The sequence below is a fragment of the Liolophura sinensis genome, chromosome 9 (genome assembly GCF_032854445.1).
Source record: "Liolophura sinensis isolate JHLJ2023 chromosome 9, CUHK_Ljap_v2, whole genome shotgun sequence".
Taxonomy (NCBI): Eukaryota; Metazoa; Mollusca; class Polyplacophora; order Chitonida; family Chitonidae; genus Liolophura; species Liolophura sinensis.
In genome coordinates, this window is record NC_088303.1 from 31929235 (window position 1) to 31953566 (window position 24332).

General features: G+C 38.6%; 1 protein-coding gene across 1 annotated transcript; it reads left to right on the plus strand.

The window, feature by feature from the left end:
* Nucleotides 1-4424: 4424 nt before the first annotated feature.
* Nucleotides 4425-24332, plus strand: LOC135474707 (ankyrin repeat domain-containing protein SOWAHA-like). Its single transcript, XM_064754270.1, has 6 exons — nt 4425-4553; nt 10442-10503; nt 12498-12767; nt 15630-15773; nt 22487-22531; nt 23846-24332. Exons 1-6 carry the CDS (start codon nt 4433-4435, stop codon nt 24023-24025), a joined length of 822 nt encoding a protein of 273 aa, XP_064610340.1. The 5' UTR covers nt 4425-4432; the 3' UTR covers nt 24026-24332.

Sequence of the window (24332 nt, forward strand, 5' to 3'; positions counted from 1 at the left end):
TACATGTATACCCACAAAATGACTTCAAAATTTGAAGTTTGTTACATGTTCAAATTACAGCTGATCATCATGTCATTACATATACCTATACTACAAAACCTCAGATCCGAGGTTTGTTACATGTCCATATTATTGCTGATTATCATGTCAGTAAAATTACCTCTTACATAACCTCACAATGGAGATTAGCAGCCTGGTTAAAATATTGTCGGTTGTAATGCGCTTTCCTGGTTAATGATACATGCACGTGCTAATTCAATCCTTAACGGCGTAAACAGGTCATGTGAACAACTTTGAGTAAAGTATATATCTTGATAAAGTTAAATTTGTTTGTTTTTTTACGCCTATCTAACTGAAATATAACTGATTAAAATATGTCTCAATTTTTATAGTATTGACTACTCACGTGCACTAACACAATTGTGCTTTTATTTAATTACTTTTCTTATTTCACGATATTATAAATTTTAAAGACGTCTGTAAATAATTCAGGCTCACAATACTCCCTTTAGCGTCGGTTCCTCTGGGGATGTTGATGGCATCGCGTCTGTCACTCCCTCAGGTCCGTCTGTGGCTAAATCTCATCTCTTCTGACATCGATTGTCGTGTTTGTTTACCAAGCATTGCATGAGAAAAGCGGTGTTAACTACAGATGATAAGTTAATATAATCCCCCGTCAAATGAGGCCGAACTAATGAACACCCCATAGGGCGGGGTCACAAGCCACTCTCTCCCCCGTTGTACAAGGAAAACAATGAGCACCCTTGATCTACTCATTCAGCCTCCCCCAGAGCGGCGTAGAGTTGACGTAAGAGCTTAACAATAACAACGATGCCTTCTGCACTCGCTTCGGATTAAGCGCCACTTCGTTATTTGGATTTCCTAGCGTTTTAATGTTTGGGATATTAGCTAAATAGTCTGAAAACAATGGCTGCTTTTGGGCTCGATTGTAGAGAGGACATTTCAGCCCCCTGCCGTAAGACTGGCGTTCCCATCTAGCACGGCCGTCCCCTTACTCCCAGACCCTCCCTCAAGGGAAGGAGACAGGTGGGGTAGAGCCTCATCTTGCCCGGGACGCGTGGGGATGTGTTTACACTGGGCTTTCCACGAAGACACGCGATGTTCGTTTCACAGCCAAGATTTATTTTACCAGGTTAAAGGTTAACAGATTTAAAAATATTCTAAAAGGGGGTGTTAAGTTGGCCTGAGGATTTACTGTGGTTACCGTCCCATGGGTGATCGGCTGTAAAATATGGTGACCACATCAGGCAACATCTGCTCGAGTGGTCGGCAAACAACACGAATGAACAGAATATCAATAAACATGCTTTATGAATGGGGAGCATAGGCTATATACTGTATTAACAAACTTTCTAGCAACTTAAAAGAGGCTGTGCCCTAGATTTCTGGTTAAAAAAAATCCATATTCGCTAACCCCCCCAAAATTTTCTGTAATTCAAACCCTTTACTTTCATCAATGCCCAGCTGTACTATTACTAAAGTTAAAACCTGATGACTCTTCGTCATCATACATATGACTGAAAAATTGTTAAGCACGACGGAAAACCCCTAGCATACGTAATAGACGTCCTAATGTTAATATAATTCTTAAGTTTGAAGCTTCCCTCAGGCTCTGTCCGGTTTCCTCCCACCATAATGCTGGCAGCCGTAGTATAAACGAAATACACTGGAGTGCGGCGTAAAACACCAATCAAATAAAAAAATAAAATAAATGAACTAAATATGACTTGAAAAAGTTATACATTGTATCTTGAAAAAGTTATAATGGGACCCCTGTATAAATGGTAGGAATTTTATTATCGAATTTGATCGGCAACATATGCACAAACGTTATTATGTGCGCTCATCCAAGTTTGGCTAAAAATATCCGGAAAAGCCTTTTTATTGACAAAACTGCGGACTATACATGTATCTATATAATGCGAGCTTTATTTGAAGTGTATATTTTCAACTTTACATGATTTCTTTACGTAAAAACAGTGCAGTAATTAAAGTTCATTGGCGGTATATTGGATAGAAACATCCCACCAATTTTGCCTTTTTTTTTAACAAAAATAATTTCTTAACGCCTGCGAGCTGAAATTGTGAAATAAGCCTCTGTATGTTGATTATGTTCGTGGAGTTAGTTGCCAGTTCGATGTTGCCAGTTCGATATATTCAGAAAAGATAGATTCCAGTTGCTATAGTACGATATTCAAGTTTAAACAGTAATACATGGGTGTAATTTCACTCAATGATATTGCAAAACTACGTTTGCACACGCACACATGGGCGCACTTTCGTGGCCTTACAGTTTACACTTTCGTGTTTGGCATTAGTTTCGGACTACCCAAAACCATTGCCACGAAAATGTGTCCCGTGTGTGCGTGTGCAAAAGTGTCAACTTCGGTGGCCCTGTGATGAATGAAGTGGAGCCCTTAATCCACTGTGTTGAATGGAAGTGGACTCATTAACCCATGCAGATGCCAATTCAGATACCAGTTGCCAATTCGCTCCCCACATACATGTATATAACGGCGAAAGTGCTCCGCGTGTACGTGTGCAAGCTTTCAGGGATGTTATTGCTTGGAGTTATTGCTATAAAATAATGATGGTTTAATATTAACGTTTCGTTTTCGGTGGCCTAATGGTTAAGTTCGGCATTGGGGCTCATCGCTGAGAGGTAAGAGCAAGGAAACAGGACTGGTTGATCCTATGGCAGTAAATAGTGTGATTGGGCGGGATGTCATGTCTGTAGGCTTCGGAATGATACTCCATTGACGGCAGGACTTTGACGACATGAACCCGCCCTGGCACAAGACCACACAGTATACCTACACAGACCTAAAGGGTCCTCGTCGTCATACGAGTGAAATATTGTTAGGTATAATAAGTACGACGTAGAACCCAAAGCATACATAAATGCCCATACCCAAACATATACACATACATACATACATACATACAAACATACCCATCATCCGCCATTCCCCCACAAATCAGACTTTTTTCGGTTTATATTGTATCGATATTGAGTTGAAACGTTTGTCTTTTGTTCCTTCTATATATTAAATATATAAGGCTTATAAATAGCTAAGTTTGCTGGTCTTGGATTTCCTCCACACTCTGCACGGTTTCTTCCAACCAGGCCATAATGGAGAGATATAATAGCTGTTGCCGTCTCAATGAATAGGCCTGAAATATGGGGACATTCTCATAGGGTGAATATACACCACATGCATGCAGAATAACACACAAAGAAAAGTATAATTTGTTTCGTTCATTCAACGGGTATTAAAACACAAGGTTTTACAACGAAAGGACATTAAAACTAACCATCCATTTTTAAATTTCTCTTCGTCTGCTTACACCAGTCATGTGTAACTCATGTAGTCAGTATCTCATTAATCTGACTTTAATACAATGTATCGGTACAACAAATAAAGGCTGTCGCCAACGCTTTTCACACTGAAAGTTCTTCAATATAGCCCAGTTATGAAGCTCAAATATGCTATCACTAATAATTCAAGTGACCACGGCTTTGTACATATGAATATAATTAAGTCTTATATCACTGAAAAGCTATCACGATAACGAATTTTCTCGGCTTTATGCTGCGAATGAGTTGTACATGTTCATCTGTTTCCTATAAATAAATCTATACTCATATAATGTATGTTACTTCACCACTGTACACTGAATTTTGATCTTTAACTTAATATCGGTAAACTGTCATAATTTACACTGTTGGGATATTTGGTGACACCATCTATCAATTGTAGATGTAATTACATACATATATATCCAGTTCCTCCGAATTTTAACAGATCAGGATAATTGTGCCAATGTGGACGGGAGTATATCCCTTTTCTTACGTGTCTTGTTGTTTTTTTTTTGTTTCTTTTTTCATTCCCCTGTAAATTTAAGGCATACCGATAGTTACTGTATTTACATTTTAATTATTTCCATACATTGTTTTAAACTGAATCATTAGCATTGCGTTTTTATAACTTTGCTTGACCCCGAGTTATCAAAAATCCACCTCACGGGTTGTTTGGTTTGATGAGCTGTTATACATAGTATTGTACAGAATCGTAGTTTAATATAAGCGTACATATGCCTAATTCTAAACTCCTAAAGCCGGTCAGGCCTCTGTGACTGTCAACGTATACTAAAAGATGCTGTCAAGTGCAGGTGTCAGTACGCCTGCAACTGTGAACGAATTTACTTTATTTTTTTTCTTTTGACGCTCACGTCTAATGATTGGCATTTGGAATACAGCTAGACCATTTACCTGCATTAATGTAAATTAGAGTTTTGTGTGTTAATTACACTGCACGAATGTCCCACGTGGACACATGTGTGCTTTATACGTTACAGAAAGTCACGTCAACCTTTGGCCGCGCCCTGACATCCGGTGTAAATAAAGAAAATGGCGGACGATTGTGATTTGGAAAGTGTTCGAGATTTCATATTATCAAATGGAGGCAAAATTAGGAATGCTGACCTGGTCACTAGGTACAGAAAGTTTTTGGACAACCCACAGAGTAAAGGTATGTGCTTGAAAGTGATATTGTTCTCCTGGCCAAAATCTCCACAGGGTTTATATTTAAATGTTACAACAACAACAACACCAATGTCATGTTATGGTGTCTCAATTCGAGAAGTTATGAGTCAGCTCTTCACACAGTGTGACACAACGTTTGTCCAGTAATACACCCAGGTATGTCATTTACCGCTGCCCTGTAGTATTTACGAAAGGAAATGCTGCTGAAGCATCTGTTGCCTGTAGAACATACATGTACCTTTAAAATTCAGGGAAGGAAAAATTTAAATCATTTCTATATCGAAACAAGATTTCGAGGGTTCAGATCATATTCAGATCTGTTTGCAGATCATCACAGTAGACACCCTGTCATTCTTGAGAGCCAGTGTAAATGTGATTTGTATGGTACAACTACACACTAGTAAAACAATTTAAAACAAAACAAAACACTGAGAATAAGCTTTACAGCAAAATATCTATCTCCTCCTCTCAGTGCATAGATTTAATTCCTGCTGTTTCTTCCTTTGTTGTGTCATGTAGTGTAGTCCGTAAAATCAAAAGCTCATCCAGTGAAACACTAAAGAACACTGTACACACATCGACATCCATTTCTGTTGAACTAGGGAACCCTTGCCGTAGAAAGTAATCTTTCAAAATATAGTGTTAAAAGCGACACCTGTTTCCAGATTTATGCAGAAAACAAAGGGGCATATTGATCGAAATAAAGAAAAAATATAATTGAGGGACTATGCATATTTTACCAAAAATAGAATAACCTCCATTACATTTATAGCTCTAAAACAAAGGCAAACAGCGGCAAGAATATATGACGCCTAGAATAAATTGCCATCTTTGATTATGGCATACTGTCATGCATATTTCTAAACCAACTGGTGGAGAAGACAAGATGGGGTCAGACAGCCCTTCTAAATGTCCAATTTCATTCTATTTTCACATATACTTACGTATTGTAAAAAAATGTATCGAAAAGCGTGTCACATAAATTCTGTATCTTTGTGCACTGGTAAAGGCTCTCGACTTTCAATTTGGGATTGGCCGAAAGAGCCAGCGTTCATTCTGGCTTTCAATGATGCGCGGATCTATTATGTCTACTGAGAACAGCAGTCCCCCTGTATCTATGTATTAGAAACACTGTGAAGCAAAATGTTTGGTTGGAATCTTAAAAAGTATTGGATGTATTGACCTGAAGTTTTACGTGTATATAAAGCAGATTGACGCAAGGGGGATGTTTTATCACCGATGCTCTGTGAGCATATTAATTACTGTAATTTACCAAATTCACGATTTCAGTTCTTTATGCATTGAGCTGAAGCTTTGCATTCATGTGTCTCATACAGGCGAGGTCTTTGGTAACCTTGCTACCACTTCCAAGTTTAGTTTTGACAGCTGACAAAGACTAAATTCAGAACAAACAGTTTCCTGATCGTGGTCAGCTGGACATGATATAAATTCAGTAAATATTGCTTCAATTTTGACATTGGAGAGACATTATTATGAGCAATAAGTCTGTATTGGTTTAAATTTGACCTCCTTAAATGGCTAGACAGGGTCTTAAAGTGACAAACTGGGTCTCTGTTCATGACTGCCAAAATAACCCAATTAACAAAGTCATTTTAGGATGTGAAAGAGTTGAAGGTCAAAGCTAAAAATAATTTTCATTATAGATCATTATAAGATCATTATATTGGAAAGTACTGGAGAATAGTAGGAATTTTCTGAACCAATATGAAAGGCATAGTTCATCTTATGTAATTATTTTCTTAATGTGGTTTGATTTGGGGTTTTTTGAATTTGATATGGAACTGTGGCATGGTTTTTGTGTTCTGTGGGCAGATTTTGAAAAACAACAGGAGTCTTTCAGTTTCAACTTTCACACTGTTTGTTAATAAATACTAGAAGCCAGTGGGCAATTTCATCCTGCTTTATAGTGCATATGATTTATCATTTTTACCTATGCGTTTGTACTTGTTCTTCATGAATTTCAAATTCACATACATTTTATTCACAATCATATGACATGTAGATAATGACATGTATTGAATGATAAGTAGCATTGTGTATACAAAAGATATTTATTGCTCTTCATGTAAGCTCTGCTCTTGAGCGGTTAAGATTTAGAGTGAGTGAGTGAGTGAGTTCTTGGCGGGGGCAAGGTTTAACGTCGCACTTAACAATTTTTCAGCGATATGACGACGAAGGAATCCTTAGTGTGCTTGTAAAGTGCCTCCTTGTTGTAGGATGCATTTCCACTGCTCTTTTATCTAGTGCTGCTTCACTGAGACGCCTTACCGAAGGCAAGTAAGCAGCCCCGCCTGAGCCATAATACTGATACGGGTCAACCAGTTGTTGCACTATCCCCTTCATGCTGAATGCCAAGCAAAGAAGTTACAACTTCCTCTTTTAAGGTCTTAAGTGTTACTCAAACCAGGATTGACCCTGGATCTACCGCTCCCAACTGCACTATCAGGGCGGGTCGTTTATATTTCGAATTTTACTGCGGGGCAAATACGATACTAAAACAAAACTACACTTATAGTCAATTACTGTTCACATAAACTGCGATATTTGTAAGTTCCAGAACTCTGACAACCAAAACAGTCAAAGGGAGACCACTCACACCGTATGAACGGCAAAGAAAATACCATCGTGAAGTATATGTAACATGAAAGACCAATAAAAACTATCCAGGAAAATAGTTTGATTTATTTTTTTGAATTTTTCCAACCAAGTAAAATGGTATTACAACATCAGATTCTACGGTGGTCTATAGTGAGCCAGAGGTTATCGGCCATATCACCTCCATATTATTTGCTTCAAATTGCTGGTTTTAAGGTCCATGCAGTAAATGTATTCATAAATCTAAAAGCACTACATATTCATTTTTATTAATGAAATGTAGCAGCCTGTGTGTGTTATGTGGCAAAAACCTGATGTGACATCACTGATTCTAGTATTGTCAGAAATGGCCACTGTTCAAACTCCCAATGCATTTTAATAGACTGAAAAAATATTTAAAAAAATAAATCAAGCTGTTTGTAAAGATAGTGTTTAATGGTCTTTCAACTGACCTACATGTACATGTATACTTCGCATTAGTGTTTTCTTTGCCTTTCAAGCAGTAGGAGTGGTCTCCCTTTGACTGTTATGGTTGTTAGAGCTCTGGAACTTATAAGTATTGTAGTTTATGTGAACAGCAAATAAAATACTGATGGTGGCTGTATGTTATTACTAGTCTTTTTTACTCTGTAATATTGTGAAATTTGTTGAAGATTCTTGTTTGAATTGATTGTGTATGAGTACAGTGGAAATGGGAATTTTTCAATTCATGACACATTTAGTATTAGATAATGTACAGGATCTCTTTATCACCTTCAAATGGACTCTTCCAAAAAAATCAGAAGGAATCAAATGAAATTTTAGCCTTTGGCATATTCAGTACTTGTGAAATAGGGTCTTGATGTTTATGCCTCGATCTTCAGTCAGAAGGTTTATCAGGGGTTGAATGATGTATTTGTTGAAACTTCCCCTTTACTTATAGCCCTGATGCTGCCCCTAAGAGTGAAGAATTGCCCGTATTGTCTATCCTGTATTTACCAATCTAACTCATGGTCAAAAACCATTCACCTGTAGCCCATGGTATACAAATGTTTGTTTTTACATGCAGATAGAATCTTTTCACATTGTGGTAGGAGGGTGTACTGTAAATATAAAAATTTAAACTGAGAAATATAATTTAATTTTTGGGAAATGTGGACTGTCCCAGCAAGTGTTCCTGTTAAAGGCACATTTACATGATTGAAAAGCCATGATTGAAAATCATATCAGGCATAGAAATAAGATGTACTACAAAGGTGGGTTTTCATTTGTGTTATTATTACATCTTTAGATTTGTTATGTGTCAGGTCGCCAGTCAAACACACAAAAAAATTGGCAATAATATATTGGAAAATAGCAGAAGCAAAAATACTGATTCTGAAGTTGTGCCTATGGGAGACACATGTGTGCTTGATGATGTTTGGGGGAGGGTGTTGACCCTTGACCTCTACCAAAACACCCAGACAACCTGTACTAAACATTGACATTTTTACTCCAACAACTGTGACTACAAACATTAGTCAGGCTGACATGTGACACAAAACCCAGCCATTTTCTCAGGCTTTTACCACCCAGGGGAAAAATAAACTGGAGGGCTGAGGATAGTAAAAACACAGAGATTTAACATGAACACTGGTTCATGATGCCTTTAACAGCTGAGTATAAAGGTGTGTGTAAGTTAGAGTGTTGGGGGTAAGGGTGACAGTGTCCATATATGTGACATGTACGGATGCCTGTTTTTTTTTCTGGTTTGATCCATGTGCAATTGTTAACGCTGACCAGTTCACTACATTCAGCATATGGTGGAGTAGTCTGTGCCCAAAATCACTCATCCACTAACCTCATGACTTAAATCGCAACGATATGGCTGAAATACTGCTAATGTGGCATAAACCATTCAATCATGACTTACAAAATCCAGAACATCCGGTGACAAGTTTCGAGTAATAGTTAAATACACATGTAGTGTAACTCTAAAAAAAAAAAAGAAAATCTTCATTTTGACTCATTATTTCTGCATTTTATAGTGCGATCATCATCAGGATATAGTTATTATTGTGTCAAAATGAATCTTTCATTTCTTGGAGTTACACTACTTGTCATCACCTGCATATAGATGTGCATGCTTGCATTAGTCCCCAATCATTCATACATTCAAACATCACTTTAACTTTTTAATGACATGTACCTAAAAAGTCAATCTCACCTGGTGTTCAGCATTAAGGGGATAGTGCATCTACTGGTTGACCCGTATCAGGATAATGGCTTGGGTGGGGTGCCTTACTTGCCTTTCATAAGTGGTCTCAGTGAAACAGACTCCTTCATCATCACATGACTGAAAGATTGTTAAGTACGACATTAAACCCTAAGCACTCACTCGCTCACATGTCAATCATTTGAGGTCTTACGAAACAACTGGTCTATCATGCCACCTGTGCATTTAAATCAGTTGTTCAGTGAAGTTATGTATCAGTCTTGTCACCCTATAAGTGAGTGAAATAAATGAATCAAACAATCGCTTAAATCGTCGACCATTCGATAATTCAGGAAATAAACCAGTCCGCCAGTCAATCAATCAATCAGTCAATCTGTTCATGAGTGGATTTGTCTGAAACACTAAACAAATTTCCCTATAAAAGTGAAACATGCCTCATTTCCCTGTGCTTAAAGATTACAGAATGTTGGTTGCATCTTAATCATTAATTATTTATTTATTTGTATGATTCTTGTTTAACAGTACTTCATGTGTCATGCCTCACCCCACACCCCCCCACCCCCACCCTTCCCCCCACCCCTCCCAAATCCGTCTTCTTCCCTTACACCCTGCCAACTTGTTAGTGTACATGTAGCTATATCAGAGAGGTGGAGGCCTAACCGTGGCAATTATGCTGTCAAAACTCCGTGCACAATCCACACGTGCGAAGGATTGCTGGATGCAAACAGCTGCATTAAGCATGACTTACTCATGCTGGTGGGAGAGTGTGGGTGTAGCACTGGCAGGTCATGTTGATGTTAAGGAAAGACAAGATGGTGAAACACAGGAATGGACTTATCCTCTGAGATCTGCTTTTAATTTCCTGATGGTGGCTCGAAATGCCAGCTATCACTCATGACAAAACGCCACTCGTCTAACCACAACAACATCTCCATTATGTGAGACATTATCCATTCTACACTCTGTATATATAGATATGTACACAGTATCATTTACTTTCAAGTCAGCAGTGATGTAAACAAATTGTTATTTTTTATGTTTTTTGTTTTTTTTTTACCTTTCAGCTGCGAACCGAGAGAAATTCAAAGACATTGTAAATACCTTGGCAACCATAAAAAAGGATGAGGTATGAGCTAGTGTGTGTTTATTTGACTGATGCTATCTGTTGATGGTGGGTAAATAAAGAACTGGTGTCCTGCCAGTCATAATTCCTATATCCTCACTCTCCTGTTCGCTTCACACGAACTGGTAGGTGTACTACAACAGTTCGTGGAGCTACAACACATTCCTGCAGTCCTGATCGTGTTGATAACATTGAATCTACCCCTGAGCTTGCATGTTTGTGCGCTGAGTGTTTGCGCACTGATGTGTACGGGGAAAAACAACTCAAAATATTATCCTATACACTGATGAAATCTGTATCAGTAAAGGCTTTCATTTGTATTTTAGAATGACTGTATTTCACCCGTTGTTTAGCATTGTTCAAGTGACACATTTTGCTTGATTCTGATTGATTCATCCACTGTTCGTACAGGATCACTTGAGAGATTTTTTGTGAAGTTTGGTTAATTTTTTATTAGAAAAACTGAAGTGTTGACATTAAAAGTATGATTTTAATGCATGCATGTGCTTCTGAAGATGCATTTTTACATTCTAAACATCTAAACATTTACGTGAAGAAAACACAACATTTGTTCATACATGTAAGTAAAGATGGAAGTAGATAGAGTTGGTAAGGTTCCATTCGAAATTTAGCTACACAGGCTATCATTGTCCGTGGCCCTATATTACAGTTGAAACAGTTGAGTGTATTTGTGTTGATAAAATATCTGAGAAAAGTGTTTCACCTGCAGTTTGGTATGTCAAAATGCACTTTCAGAAGCACATACATTTAAGGGCATTTACCTAATGCTTTTAATGCCAACACCTTAGTTTTTCTAATACCAGTAAGAAATTAACCAAATTTCACGAAAAAAGCCTAAGTGGCCTTATAAGGTGGGTGAATCAAATAGAATCAAACGAAATGTTCCACTTGAAAAATGTAAAGGTGAAAAGTTCTCCTTTCGATGATTTTTATCCTTGGGTATTAAAAGGTTATCCATTCATACTAAATACATTAAGATGAAAGCACCATATGCTCAGGGGTGCGATGTTTACAGCTGATGGACAGAAATGGTTGCTTGGATTTCCCCCCATCCCAGATCAGTGGGCCATCACTTGTCTGTTAGGGGAGGAAATGCCACAGGAAGGTCGCTGTTGATCGGAAGTTCACTGATCTGGAAAGGCTGTGGAGGCCATTTGCAGGGCTCTTTAGTCACCCCAATGAGATGTAACTTAATAGCTGGCTCATTTCTCAACATCTCAAGTGTTCAGTACTTCACCCCTTATTTCCTGGGCTGTCTGGAAAATTAGGCAATCACTAAAAATATGTTCATTGGTTGTAACCTGTCCGAATCTTAAAAATATTTTTTAAATATACCTCTCCAGTTTAGAATCTTCAAAACCCTTGCCATTTTCATTGTACAGAATAAACTTTTTTTTTTCAAATAGGGTTAGGTTACATGTATGTCCAGCAAAAACTTCTTTAAGGATGGCCTTAAATAGTGATTTTATATTAGCGTGAAATTTACTACTGTGATTCTCACGATCTTTCAATATAGTAAGTACAGTTCTGCAAGTGAAGGCCCGAAAATTAATGTGAAGGGAAACATAGAACCTACAAGCAAACAGACAAACAAACTATTGGAATCAGAATTCAAATCATGTATATAGTAAATCATTTATAATGTTGTGGAATGTTTTCACCAAATAATTGTGGTTCTGTACAAACATTTTAGTACAGAAGGGTGATTACATGTATTTGGTGACTATCGCCATAAACGTATGGCCACAAACAGTTTAAAATTTCTGATATTTAAAACTTATACCCCTTTTTGACATAGCAGTATTTTTTTTCATGTCATCACTTTATTTGAAGAAAATGATTTCGATCATCACTGTCAAGCCTGATTGCATTGTCAGATATGCAGTGTGCCTCAATGGACATGCAGTATCTTGAGTGTCCAAAACTCTTGTTATGATGCATTGTTTTTATCGTATAATTTGCTTATATGTTTTCAGTCTGGGGAGAAGGTGTTGGTCCTTAAGAAGAAATTCAGAACAGGATCCATATCTGCGTCCAACCTGTCCAAATCTTCAACTGACCTGGCAAGAGCGCAGTCAGAGCCTCCCAACCAGCCCCCCTCCCCACAGGTCGCCCGCGCTAGGGAGGGGGAGACTGACGCCATGATGCGCGTCAAAAGCGAGGGGAACTTGGGAGATTCCTCAGGAGGCTCTAACCCTTCTGTGGAAACTGTTAGTGCCAGCTCCTTGTCCACAGCTGATTCCTCGGTAATTTCTGTCCCCTGGGCTTCATTGTTCAAAAGTGTATTAAGAGTTAAGCCAGGCTTAAATCTTAATACAAAACCAGTGTGACTTTAGTCCAGACTCAAGTTATTACTGAGGCTAACTACTAATACACGTTTGAACAGTTGGGCCCTTGTCCTTCAATGATTACAGATGTGTTCTCCACACTAACCACTAGGAACGCAACTGGCCAAGGCAGATTGTGTTCTTTCACCACTTCATAAAAACTTGCACTAAAGCAGGAATACTTGTCCAAACAGCACTTTCGTGCAACGTTTGCCACTGCAGGGATACGTGTCAGAGAGCACCTTGTACAAACAGCAATTTGGTTGGTTAGTGCGCTAACACAGCGTAATAACCCAGGAACCTCTCACCAATGCGGTTGCTGTGTGTTCAGTGAGTCGCTGTGAGTCCAGCTCATGCTGGCTTCCTCTCCGACCGTACGTGGGAAGGTCTGCCAGCAACTTGCAAATGGGCTCTACCCGAATTCCTCCCACCATAATGCTGGCCGCCGTAGAATAAGTGAAACATTCTTGAGTACGGCGTAAAAAACCAATCAAATAAATAAATAAATAAATAAACAGCACTTTGCTACAATCTTTACCACTGCAGTGAAACATTATCACAGAGCATCTTATCTTAACAGCACTTGTTACAGTCTTTACCCCTTTTTTCTATTGTGGGGATATGTGTAAAAACATGTCTTGTCTGAACAGCACTTGTTACAGTCTTTACCCCTTTACCATTGTGGGGATACGTGTAAAACCACATCTTGTCTGAACAGCACTTCTTACAGTCTTTACCTCTTTACCATTGCAGGGATTCATGTAAAAACGCATCTTGTCTGAACAGCACTTGTCACAGTCTTTACCCCTTTACCATTGCGGGGATACATGTAAAAACACATCTTGTCTGAACAGCACTTGTTACAGTCTTTACCTCTTTACCATTGCGGGGATACATGTAAAAACACATCTTGTCTGAACAGCACTTGTTACTACAGTCTTTACCTCTTTACCATTGTGGGGATACATGTAAAAACACATCTTGTCTGAACAGCACTTGTTACAGTCTTTACCTCTGTACCATTGTGGGGATTCATGTAAAAACACATCTTGTCTAAATAGCTCTTGTTACAGTCTTTACCCCTTTACCATTGTGGAGATACGTGTAAAACCACATTTTGTCTGAACAGCACTTCTTACAGTCTTTACCTCTGTACCATTGTGGGGATTCATGTAAAAACACATCTTGTCTGAATAGCACTTGTCACAGTCTTTACCTCTGTACCATTGTGGGGATTTATGTAAAAACACATCTTGTCTAAATAGCTCTTGTTACAGACTTTACCCCTTTACCATTGTGGAGATACGTGTAAAACCACATCTTGTCTGAACAGCACTTGTCACAGTCTTTACCCCTTTACCATTGCGGGGATACATGTAAAAACACATCTTGTCTGAACAGCACTTGTTACAGTCTTTACCTCTTTACCATTGCGGGGATACATGTAAAAACACATCTTGTCTGAACAGCACTTGTTACTACAGTCTTTACCTCTTTACCATTGTGGGGATACATGTAAAAACACATCTTGTCTGAACAGCACTTGTTACAGTCTTTACCTCTGTACCATTGTGGGGATTCATGTAAAAACACATCTTGTCTAAATAGCTCTTGTTACAGTCTTTACCCCTTTACCATTGTGGAGATACGTGTAAAACCACATTTTGTCTGAACAGCACTTCTTACAGTCTTTACCTCTGTACCATTGTGGGGATTCATGTAAAAACACATCTTGTCTGAATAGCACTTGTCACAGTCTTTACCTCTGTACCATTGTGGGGATTTATGTAAAAACACATCTTGTCTAAATAGCTCTTGTTACAGACTTTACCCCTTTACCATTGTGGAGATACGTGTAAAACCACATCTTGTCTGAACAGCACTTGTTACAGTCTTTACCTCTGTACCATTGTGGGGATTCATGTAAAAACACATCTTGTCTGAATAGCACTTGTCACAGTCTTTACCCCTTTACCATTGTGGGGATACATGTAAAAACACATCTTGTCTGAACAGCACTTGTTACAGTCTTTACCCCTTTACCATTGTGGGGATACGTGTAAAACCACATCTTGTCTGAACAGCACTTGTTACAACCTGTAATAAGGTAATCAGATAAATGCTAAAGCAGATTTTGTTCTAATATCACTTCATTAAAGCCTGTACCACTGAATGGATGCATGTCAAGCTGATCTAAACGGTATTTCCGTACAATTTTACCACTACACAGGCCAAAACAGATGGTGCACTAACAGCACTAATGTACATCTTCTTCCAGTAATAAATCGGCCCCGATAGCACAGTTTGTAAGAGCTTCCGCCTTGGGAGCGGTAGATCCAGGGTCAGTCCTGGATGGAGGCACATCTAAGACCTTAAAAGAGGAAGTTAAACTTCCTCGCTTGACGTTCAGCATGAAGGGGACAGTGCAACGACTGGTTGACCCCTATCAGTATAATCGGCCGGGGCGGCTTACTTGCCTTCGGTAAGGTGTCTCAGTGAAGCACCACTAGATAAAAGAGCGATGGAAATCCGTGCTACAACAAGCAGCCATATTACATGCACTTTAAGGATGCCTTCATTGTCATATGACTGAAAAATTGTTAAGTACGACGTTAAACCCCAAACACTCACTCAATCTTCCAGTAACGCTTTATTGTCGTCATATGACGGAAAAATTGTTAGGTATGACATACGTGTAGAACCCGAAGCATTTCCTCAACACAACAATGATTACGTGCTCCAATAAAAAGAAGGTAATAATAGGGCATCTCTTACTTGTAGATGTCAGCAGAGGAAGATGAAAAGGATAAAGAAAACCTGGCCAACATGAGTGTTAAGGAGAGAGCAAAACACCTGAACAAGATTGAGTCACAGACCCAGCTGGAGAAGGCTGCAGGCGGCGGAGGCAGACGTAAGGAAAATAAGGTTAGTGACAATGACTGCCACGATCTCACCTGTCTGAGGTAGTCACCTACCGTGCTAGAGAAGGCTGAAGGTGGCAGAGGCAGGCGTAAGGACAATAAGGTTACTAACAATGGCTCACAACATCTTACCTGGCTAAGGTAGTCACAGATCCAGCTGGAGAAGGCGACAGGTGGCAGAGGCAGGCGTAAGGACAATAAGGTTAGTGACGATGACTCACAACATCTCACCTGATTAAGGTAGTCACATACCTAGCTGGAGAAGGTGACAGGTGGCAGAGGCAGACGTAAGGACAATAAGGTTAGTGACGATGACTCATAACATCTCACCTGTCTAAGGTAGTCACATACCCAGCTGGAGAAAGTGGTAGGTCGCAAAGGCAGGTGTAAGGACAGCAAGGTTAGTGACAGTGACTGCAAAGATCTCACCTGTCTAAGGTAGTCACATACCCAGCTGGAGAAGGCAACAGGTGGCAGAGGCAGGTGTAAGGACAATAAGGTTAGTGACGATGACTCACAACATCTCACCTATCTAAGGTAGTCACATGTAAGATAGTCGTTGACCCAGTTTGGTAAGTCAGATGATGGACATGAACTGTAGTGTACAGTATTAATCAAAATTTTATTTTGCATGGAATTCCTAAATGGCTCTTATGAACAGATCTTATTTTAATATATTACCTTAACATATATTCTTGAGCTCAAAGTCCGCTTCAGGAGCGGTAGATCCAGGGTCAGTCCTGGGTCGAGTCACACCTAAGACTTTAATAAAGGAAGTTGCAGCTTCCTCGCTTGGCGTTCCACATGAAGGGGATAGTGCAATGACTGATTGACGTGTATCAGTGTAATGGCTCGGGCGGGGCTGCTTACTTGCCCGCGGTAAGACGTCTCAGTGAAGCAGCACTAGATAAAAGAGGGGTGGAAATACGTCCTGCAACAAGGAGGCACATTACATGCACTATAAGGATTCCTTCGTCGTCATATGGCTGAAAAATTGTGAAGTATGACATTAAACCCCAAGCACTCACTCACTCACTGTACCCATGCATCTTGGGCTCATTTAAAACATAATGTTCTTCATGATGACATCATTGTAGGTGACTTTCATGAAATGAGTAAGGTTTTAGGGGTTTTCTGTGAGATTTTCTGTGAGGTTTTCTGTGACAAAGGTATCGTTCAGAGTTCAAAAGAAAAGCATGAAGCAGATGTCTAAACTATATCCTAATACATAAATTGACTGCTTTTTAGGCTTTGCTAGAAACTTAAAGTAGGTACATGTAGATCTACTAGATGTGCCTTCAAAGCCATTAATCATCACGATTTGGATGAAATATTGCCGAGGTGGCATTCAGCCTTAATCATTCATTCAAAGCAAGTACTGTAATTCCTCCAATTTTAGAACAGATATTAGTAGTGCAGAGAGAATAAAATTACAATCCTCTAAAAATTACAAATTTATTTTCAGAAACAACAACGCACACCCTGATTCCTGTTTCTACCTGTACATTACCTGACATACAGAGTTAGCTCCCCTCCACCATTACATGTCACTTCCTCTGTCACACCTGAGATACACCTGGAGACACACCTCTGTGTTGCATTGTTTTCTAAGTATTAACGTTGTTAATGATTAATCATCTTGTATGGAATTATAATGCAGTTATGTTAGTGAGGAAGATTCATAAGTGCAAGATAATGATGATAGCCTGCAGGCTCAGTGGTTCGGGACATCTTTTGCTTTATTGCGCTTCTATTGTCTGATGATCTTTATCAGGCGTCATTGATTGCGTCTCATAAACCCAGGCAAGAAATCAAATGATATTAATGGTAAAGATGAAAAGGAAATGTTAGACAGGTGTTAATGCAAATTTCATCGTGTCAGATTATGTGTTTATAAGTCCTTCTTTTTGAACGACAGGTTTCTTTTGTGGCCTTTGTTCGTGCCATGATTAATTGGGAGCTGATCTTCAGTTTCTGAAATGCAGGGCTAAGTGGGAATATATATGGCTGGTATGATAGGCCTTTGTGATAGTTCACTGAGAGCATTTGAACCTGGAGATGGTGAATAGACGAGACATGATAGGCAGGCCTGGTTTATTGACACCTTTTTAGTGCTGGATGTGATGTGAGGCGTACACGGCAATGATAAGGCTTTCAAGCTGAATCCAAACCAAGGTAGATCAAAAGCCTTGTGGTTGTCTCTCGTCCACAGAGCCATTGTGTCTTCGTGCAGTGCTTCATATCACAGCCGATATCATTGTCACAGCTTGCCTTTGATGCCACATCTTTAATAAACCTCTAGTCGTAACAACCACGTAATACGTATTTTCTTTTGTAAAGGTGCGGTGTATTAAATGCATGAGGCATATTATAAGTGTTAGTTACACATATATGGACTGTCTGCACCAAGAATAGGTGTGCTAATAGGCACACCTACGTGCTGCTTCAGTGTTCATACAACACTTATTTAATAGGACAGCCCCGGTTTCCGTTGTATAAGTAAAATATTCTTGAGTACGACGTAAAACACCAATCAGAGAAATAAATAAATAATAGGACAGCACATGTGTGTTTAATAGGATTTGTGATATTTCTGTATTATTGCACTACTTTAATACATTGACATATTTTCACTTAGATTGCCCAGTGTTCCTTGATTTCAAATTGTCAGTGGCATTGAATTGTCAAGAGAGCATGTGTGGTCCAGTGGGCAGGCCAAAAATGTGAAAAACAGTGTTCAAACAGCCCAAAGAGCATGGATCTGCCCCATTAGGTCATTTTGTAGAGAGGGGTTGGTAGGTCCAATGTCAATTCTGAGTTGGATCACACACACCTAAGACCTTAAAAAAGGAGGTTGTAACGTCCTCGCTTGCCGTTCAGAATTAAAAGTATAGTGCAATGACCGGGTGACCTGTATCAGTATAATGGCTTGGGCGGAGTGGCTTACTTGCCTTTGGTAAGTCATCTTTTTGAGGCAGCACTAGGTACAAGAGCAGTGGAAGTCCATCTTGTAACAAGAAAGCACACTACATGCACTCTAAGATTCCTTTGTCATCTGATAACTGAAAAATTGTTAAATATGACGTTAAACCCCAAGCACTCACTCACTTACTCACACACTCACTCGCCCAAAAAGCATGGTGTCCAGATTTCATTGTTTTTTAACGCTCCCATGTAAAAGTGCTGAAAAATGTCATCCACATACATGTAGTACTAATATTTTTGTGTTTTATTTATCCACTTGAACATTAGGGCAGGTGTCTGGCTATAACTATAGTAAAACCATTTGATGTAGTCTTACATAAAGTTTCTTGAATCACTTGCCTTCTACCAGTGCACCAGCCCGGATAGCACTGTTGTTAGAGCATCTGTTTAGGAAGCGGTAGATCCAAGTTAGTCCTAGACACAATAGTGCAACGACTAGTTGACCCGTATCAGTATAATGGCTCGGGAGGGGCGCCTTACTTTCCTTTGGTAAGTCAGTGAAGCAGCACTAGATAAAAGAGCGATGGAAATCCATCCTGCAACAAGGAGGCACGTTACATGCACTTTAAGGACTTCTTCATCGTCTTATGACTGAAAAATTGTCAAGGACGATGTTAAGCCCGAAGCACTCACTCAGTTACCAATAGCCGAGTTACGAGGATATGGCTTGTGAGGAATCTCTAGTGCTGTGTAGGACATAATGTAAATTTTCAATGACTGTAGCACTTTCAATCAGTGGAATTAATGCTTACAATTATTATGAAAAATGAGGCTATCATGATTCATTTGTGTCATAAAACTGTGTAAATTATTTCTCTACACCTGATACTTGTAGCTCTCTCAGAATGTTTGAAAATATTGGTTGCAGAGACGGTTGAAAAGGTTGAAGAATTATGGTACATTTTCTTGAGTGCCAGTAGTTAATTTGCTAACATCAGTTCAATGAATGAACGCTTTTAGCTTAAAGTCGTCTCAATCAAAAGGACAAACATGTATACATGTACATGTGATTTAATAGGTAAAAAAGGTTTGTCTGTCTTCATACAGTTGGTAAATCCAGAATTTCATTTAAATTGTTATAATTAATCATATATTATTACAGTAATTAAAATAAATCTATTAATAAATATGCCCCCCTCCCGCCCCCCCAAAGAAAGATTTTATGATGGTAATTAGTTTACTGAAAAAAGAAAGAATATATAGCTGAATATACCAGTGTACACGTACAAGTACCTTACTATAGTACATGTAGGTAAACAATTATGACAACTCAACAAATGTTGATTGATATTAAAGATTTTATAATTGCATTAGTACTGAGAAAAAAGATGGATGACTTGAAATACCAGCATACACAACTTGCTTTAAGCAAATAATGTTGAATAAGGTTATTAAAACGTTGATAAAAGTGATATTTATCGGTGGTTAGGACAAAGGCGTTTTTCAGATTAATGGGTGACGAGGAGAGATGCGTAGCTTGGTTAATTACAGGTGTTATCAGGTATTAAGTGTTTATTGTGCCAGTCATTAAGCTGCTTCTTACACTTCCCATACATAGGTGTGGATAGGCTGTAGCTGTTACCTGACAGTAGTCTTGTATCAGATTGGGGATCAGAGAGAAAGAGCGAGGGAGATGGGAAGATCTCTCATGGCCTCTCTCTGTTTATGTGTCGTTCTTTGTGTTTGTGCATGTTTGCGGTAAACTCCTGCTGACAAAGTCACACAGATTGGGATCAGGAGTGCTGTATGTGAGCAGGCTTGCCGTCTGGCTGTCTGTCTGCTGGTTGGTCCCCCAGGGGACAATGTTCTCTCTACCGTGGCACTTTTCACTCTTTCCTGTACAAGTCATTTTCAAGTTTGCACTTTTAATAATCAGCCAGTTAAGCTGAAGTTCTACCTTATTAAACATTAAGCACCATGATTTGAATACAATACTGACAATGTGGCCTATAAATGTAAAGGATACCTATAGTGTTTTTTTTAAATATAGAGTATTTGATGTGGCCTAACATTAAAGTACACAAAGGCTTCTTAGCTGTATTCTTGGTGCTTAAACGTGGCTTTAAACTACAGTTTTTAGGCCCCAGAGGTCAGTGGGTTAAATATGTACCTGCTGTTGATAACGGTTCATCAGTAACGTCATTTCTGAATATTTCAGACCACTGATAGAAAATATGCATAAAATAGAGGGGCTATTAAGAAATATAAAATATGACTCAAAAATGATTTTTTTTCCTTCATGCTTTCCTTAAAACTATTCTCTTTGTTAAATTACTTTTTCATGTATACTTTAAGCCATAATGCTCCATTCTCGTTTTTAAAAACAGAATTTGCTGAGTCATTGGTAAAAAGCTGTTGGAATTATGTATTGTGTACATAAGAATTTCTGATGGTTCTTGCAGTTCATTGCAAATTGTTTCTGACCCATCATATAAGTATCATGCTGGCTTCCTCTCCGGCTGTATGTGGGAAGGTCTGGCAACAACCTGCGAATAGTCGTGGGTTTCCCCAGCGCTCTGCCCAGTTTCCACCCGCCATAATGCTGAACGCCGTCATATAAGTGAAATATTTTTGGGTATGGCGTAAAACACCAATCAAATAAATTAATAAATAAATAAATCATGTAAATATGAGATTTGAAGCCATATAGTGTGATACTTTTGTTTTGAAGGACCTCTTTGTATGCCTTGGGATCATGAAGCGATCTTCGACTTATAAAGTCGAACTTTTAATCAATTTGGTTTGTCCTTTTGGACAGTCTTTTTCGCTGAACTTTTAGTCGAAATTTGTTGTACATGTACAATAATTCTCCAAGAATTTACATTGTCAAGCAGTATTTTAACCTGGCTACATCGGATATAACAATTTTAAAGTTATTTTGAATTTTGACTCAAGTCGAAGATCTCCTCATGATCCTGTGGCCTGGAGTATTATTTATTTGAGCGGTGTTGAATGTGGTTGTTTTTTTTCCCAGTATTATCATTATACACTGCTTTATACAGTATTATCATTATATACTACTTTATACAGTATTATCATTATATACTACTTCATACAGTATTATCAATATGTACTTCTTCATACAGTATTATCAATATATACTACTTTATACTCATACACACGTGAGCTCAATAATAATAATAACGAAGAAGTCAGAGCATCATCATATAAATGTAAAAGACTACACGCATGACATACGCTTTCCATCCTCTTGCTGGGATATACCTATAGTAGATGTGTTAACATAGTTTGGGATTTGACAATTAGGTGCCTGATTCTTTGCTAGAATCTGTGCTGAACCAAGAGAGTTTAAATCCTGAATACCAATAACACTGCAAGGCAATGAAATATTTGATACATTTGCATTTGTATTTACATTATTGTTTGATATAACTGTATTTATACTCCCATATAGATTGTGTGTGCTTGGTTTGTTTGGCGAGTATTAGTGAGAGTGAAATGGTTTTTATGTTGTTCAGCACATGCACAGACATATACAAGCATCTTTAGTGCGTCTTCTTTCGGCATTAATACCTTACACGTATGTTGTAGGTTTAAAGGTTTGTCTTTGAAAACATTTCTGTCATACATTTCACATTTAATCTGTCTATTGACTGGCTTGAAGTTTCTTGTCGCTGGGCGGCATTTTTATACAACCTTTCAAATTCTGCACGTATCTCTCTATTTCTTTTACAGTACATGGACTGATTGTGTTTCTCTTTGTTATTGCAGGGAACAAGTGATGGCGATGATGACAGCCATTCAGGATTTGTGACAGTAAGGGACTTTATGTTAATCAGATGCTACACTCCACCTCCCCTCTCATCTCATCCCATCCCCTTTTTGCCTCTCTCAGCCCCCCCCCCCCCCCCCCCTCCAAGTCGCTTTATACTGTCTTATTACTATATCATGAAGTCCACTTAACCTCTGATCTGTTGGTCAGGAGTCAGGAATAACTGTAGGGGGTATATTCTAATTTCTCAACTGTTTTGCATATAAATTTGTTTACTCATAACATTAAATGTAGACAATTTTTATTTATATTTAATAGATTTATGATATGATTGTTTTGATAGGATCACTTTCTCAGAATTACCACAGCCCATTAAATCTGTCTGCTTTACAAGTACTGTTAAAACATTCTTTTATGTCCATTAACAATTAAACTGCAGATGTTCTTGTAGCTCATTGGCCAGTGACATTGACCACGCTTGTGGGCTAGCCAGAGGTGTCCAGATAACAGCTTAACTGTGGACTGTGACACCCTAGTTGACCATGGGCGATTTGAACATTACCACTGATAACAGTCTTCACAAGTGTGGCCTGATGCACTGCTTGACCCTTCCACTCTCATGCCCCCCCCCCCCCCCCACTAACCACATCCACTCAAGATGGTCACACTCTTCAGCTATTATCCTTTTCAACAAATACTGTGTGAAACTGCACACTGTAGTAATTAAATCTAACATACACTATTGCTGTAGGCCAGTGCCTTAACCAGTATCACAATACAAATACATCAGAGAATAAACAGTTGAGTATATACCAGTAGCTGATCATACCATACATGTAGCTGATTTTTAATGCCTTATGCATTTTTGAGAAAAAAAAAAAGAAAAATCAGACCATAACCTTAAGAAAAAGGATGGATATATTTGTACAAATTTGATGTAAAAACCTGGCAGTTTTAGAGATCAAATTCTACCTACACGTAGCTCTCTAGTGTGAATATAACATTAGGTAACCTGACAAAGCATTTGGTTTATATATTGTATTGTTACAGATTAGTCACAGAAATAAAGCCAAAACCAGAACTTATGCAAGCTATGACAGAAAAGTTCATGATGACATCTCATGGTACATAAAGTACATGTATATCTGAGTATTTCCCATTAATTGTCTTTATTACGGAAAGTTTCTCTGCAGTTCATGATATTTTTTAAGCTGATATAGCTGCTAATTTTTTTGAGCATTTATTAGAATAAAAGAAAAAATTAGTTGAATTGTCAAGATAATTTACCACTGAGTCATCAGTAATAGGTACTGAGTTCATGTATGCTTGGTTTATGTGTAAAATGCTCATGTTCACAGATAGGCCCCAAAGAACGCGAGTGGCTGCTGATTTCTAGTTCTGCTGACTATCACCCAATGGCCAAACTTCTGAATCATAATCCTTCACTGGTCAGGCTGCGGGTAAGTGCTAAACAACAATCCCTCGCACATCAAACTGTTGAACTACAATTTGTCACTGAGCAAATTGCTGAATTATAATCCCTCACTGATAAAACTGCTGACCATAATCCCTCACTGATCAACTTGCTTACCGTAATCTCTCACCGATTAAACTGTTGACCATAAGCTCTCACTGATCAACTGCTAACCATAATTGCTCACTGATCTGACTGCTAACCACAATCCCTTTCTGATCAAACTGCTGCAGCACAATCCCTCATTGATCAAATTGTTGAAGCCAAATTTCTCACTGATCAAGCTGCTGAACAACAGTCCCTTTGATCAAAATTTTGAGCCCTAATCCCTCACTGATCAAACTGCTGACCGTAATCCCTCACTGATCAAA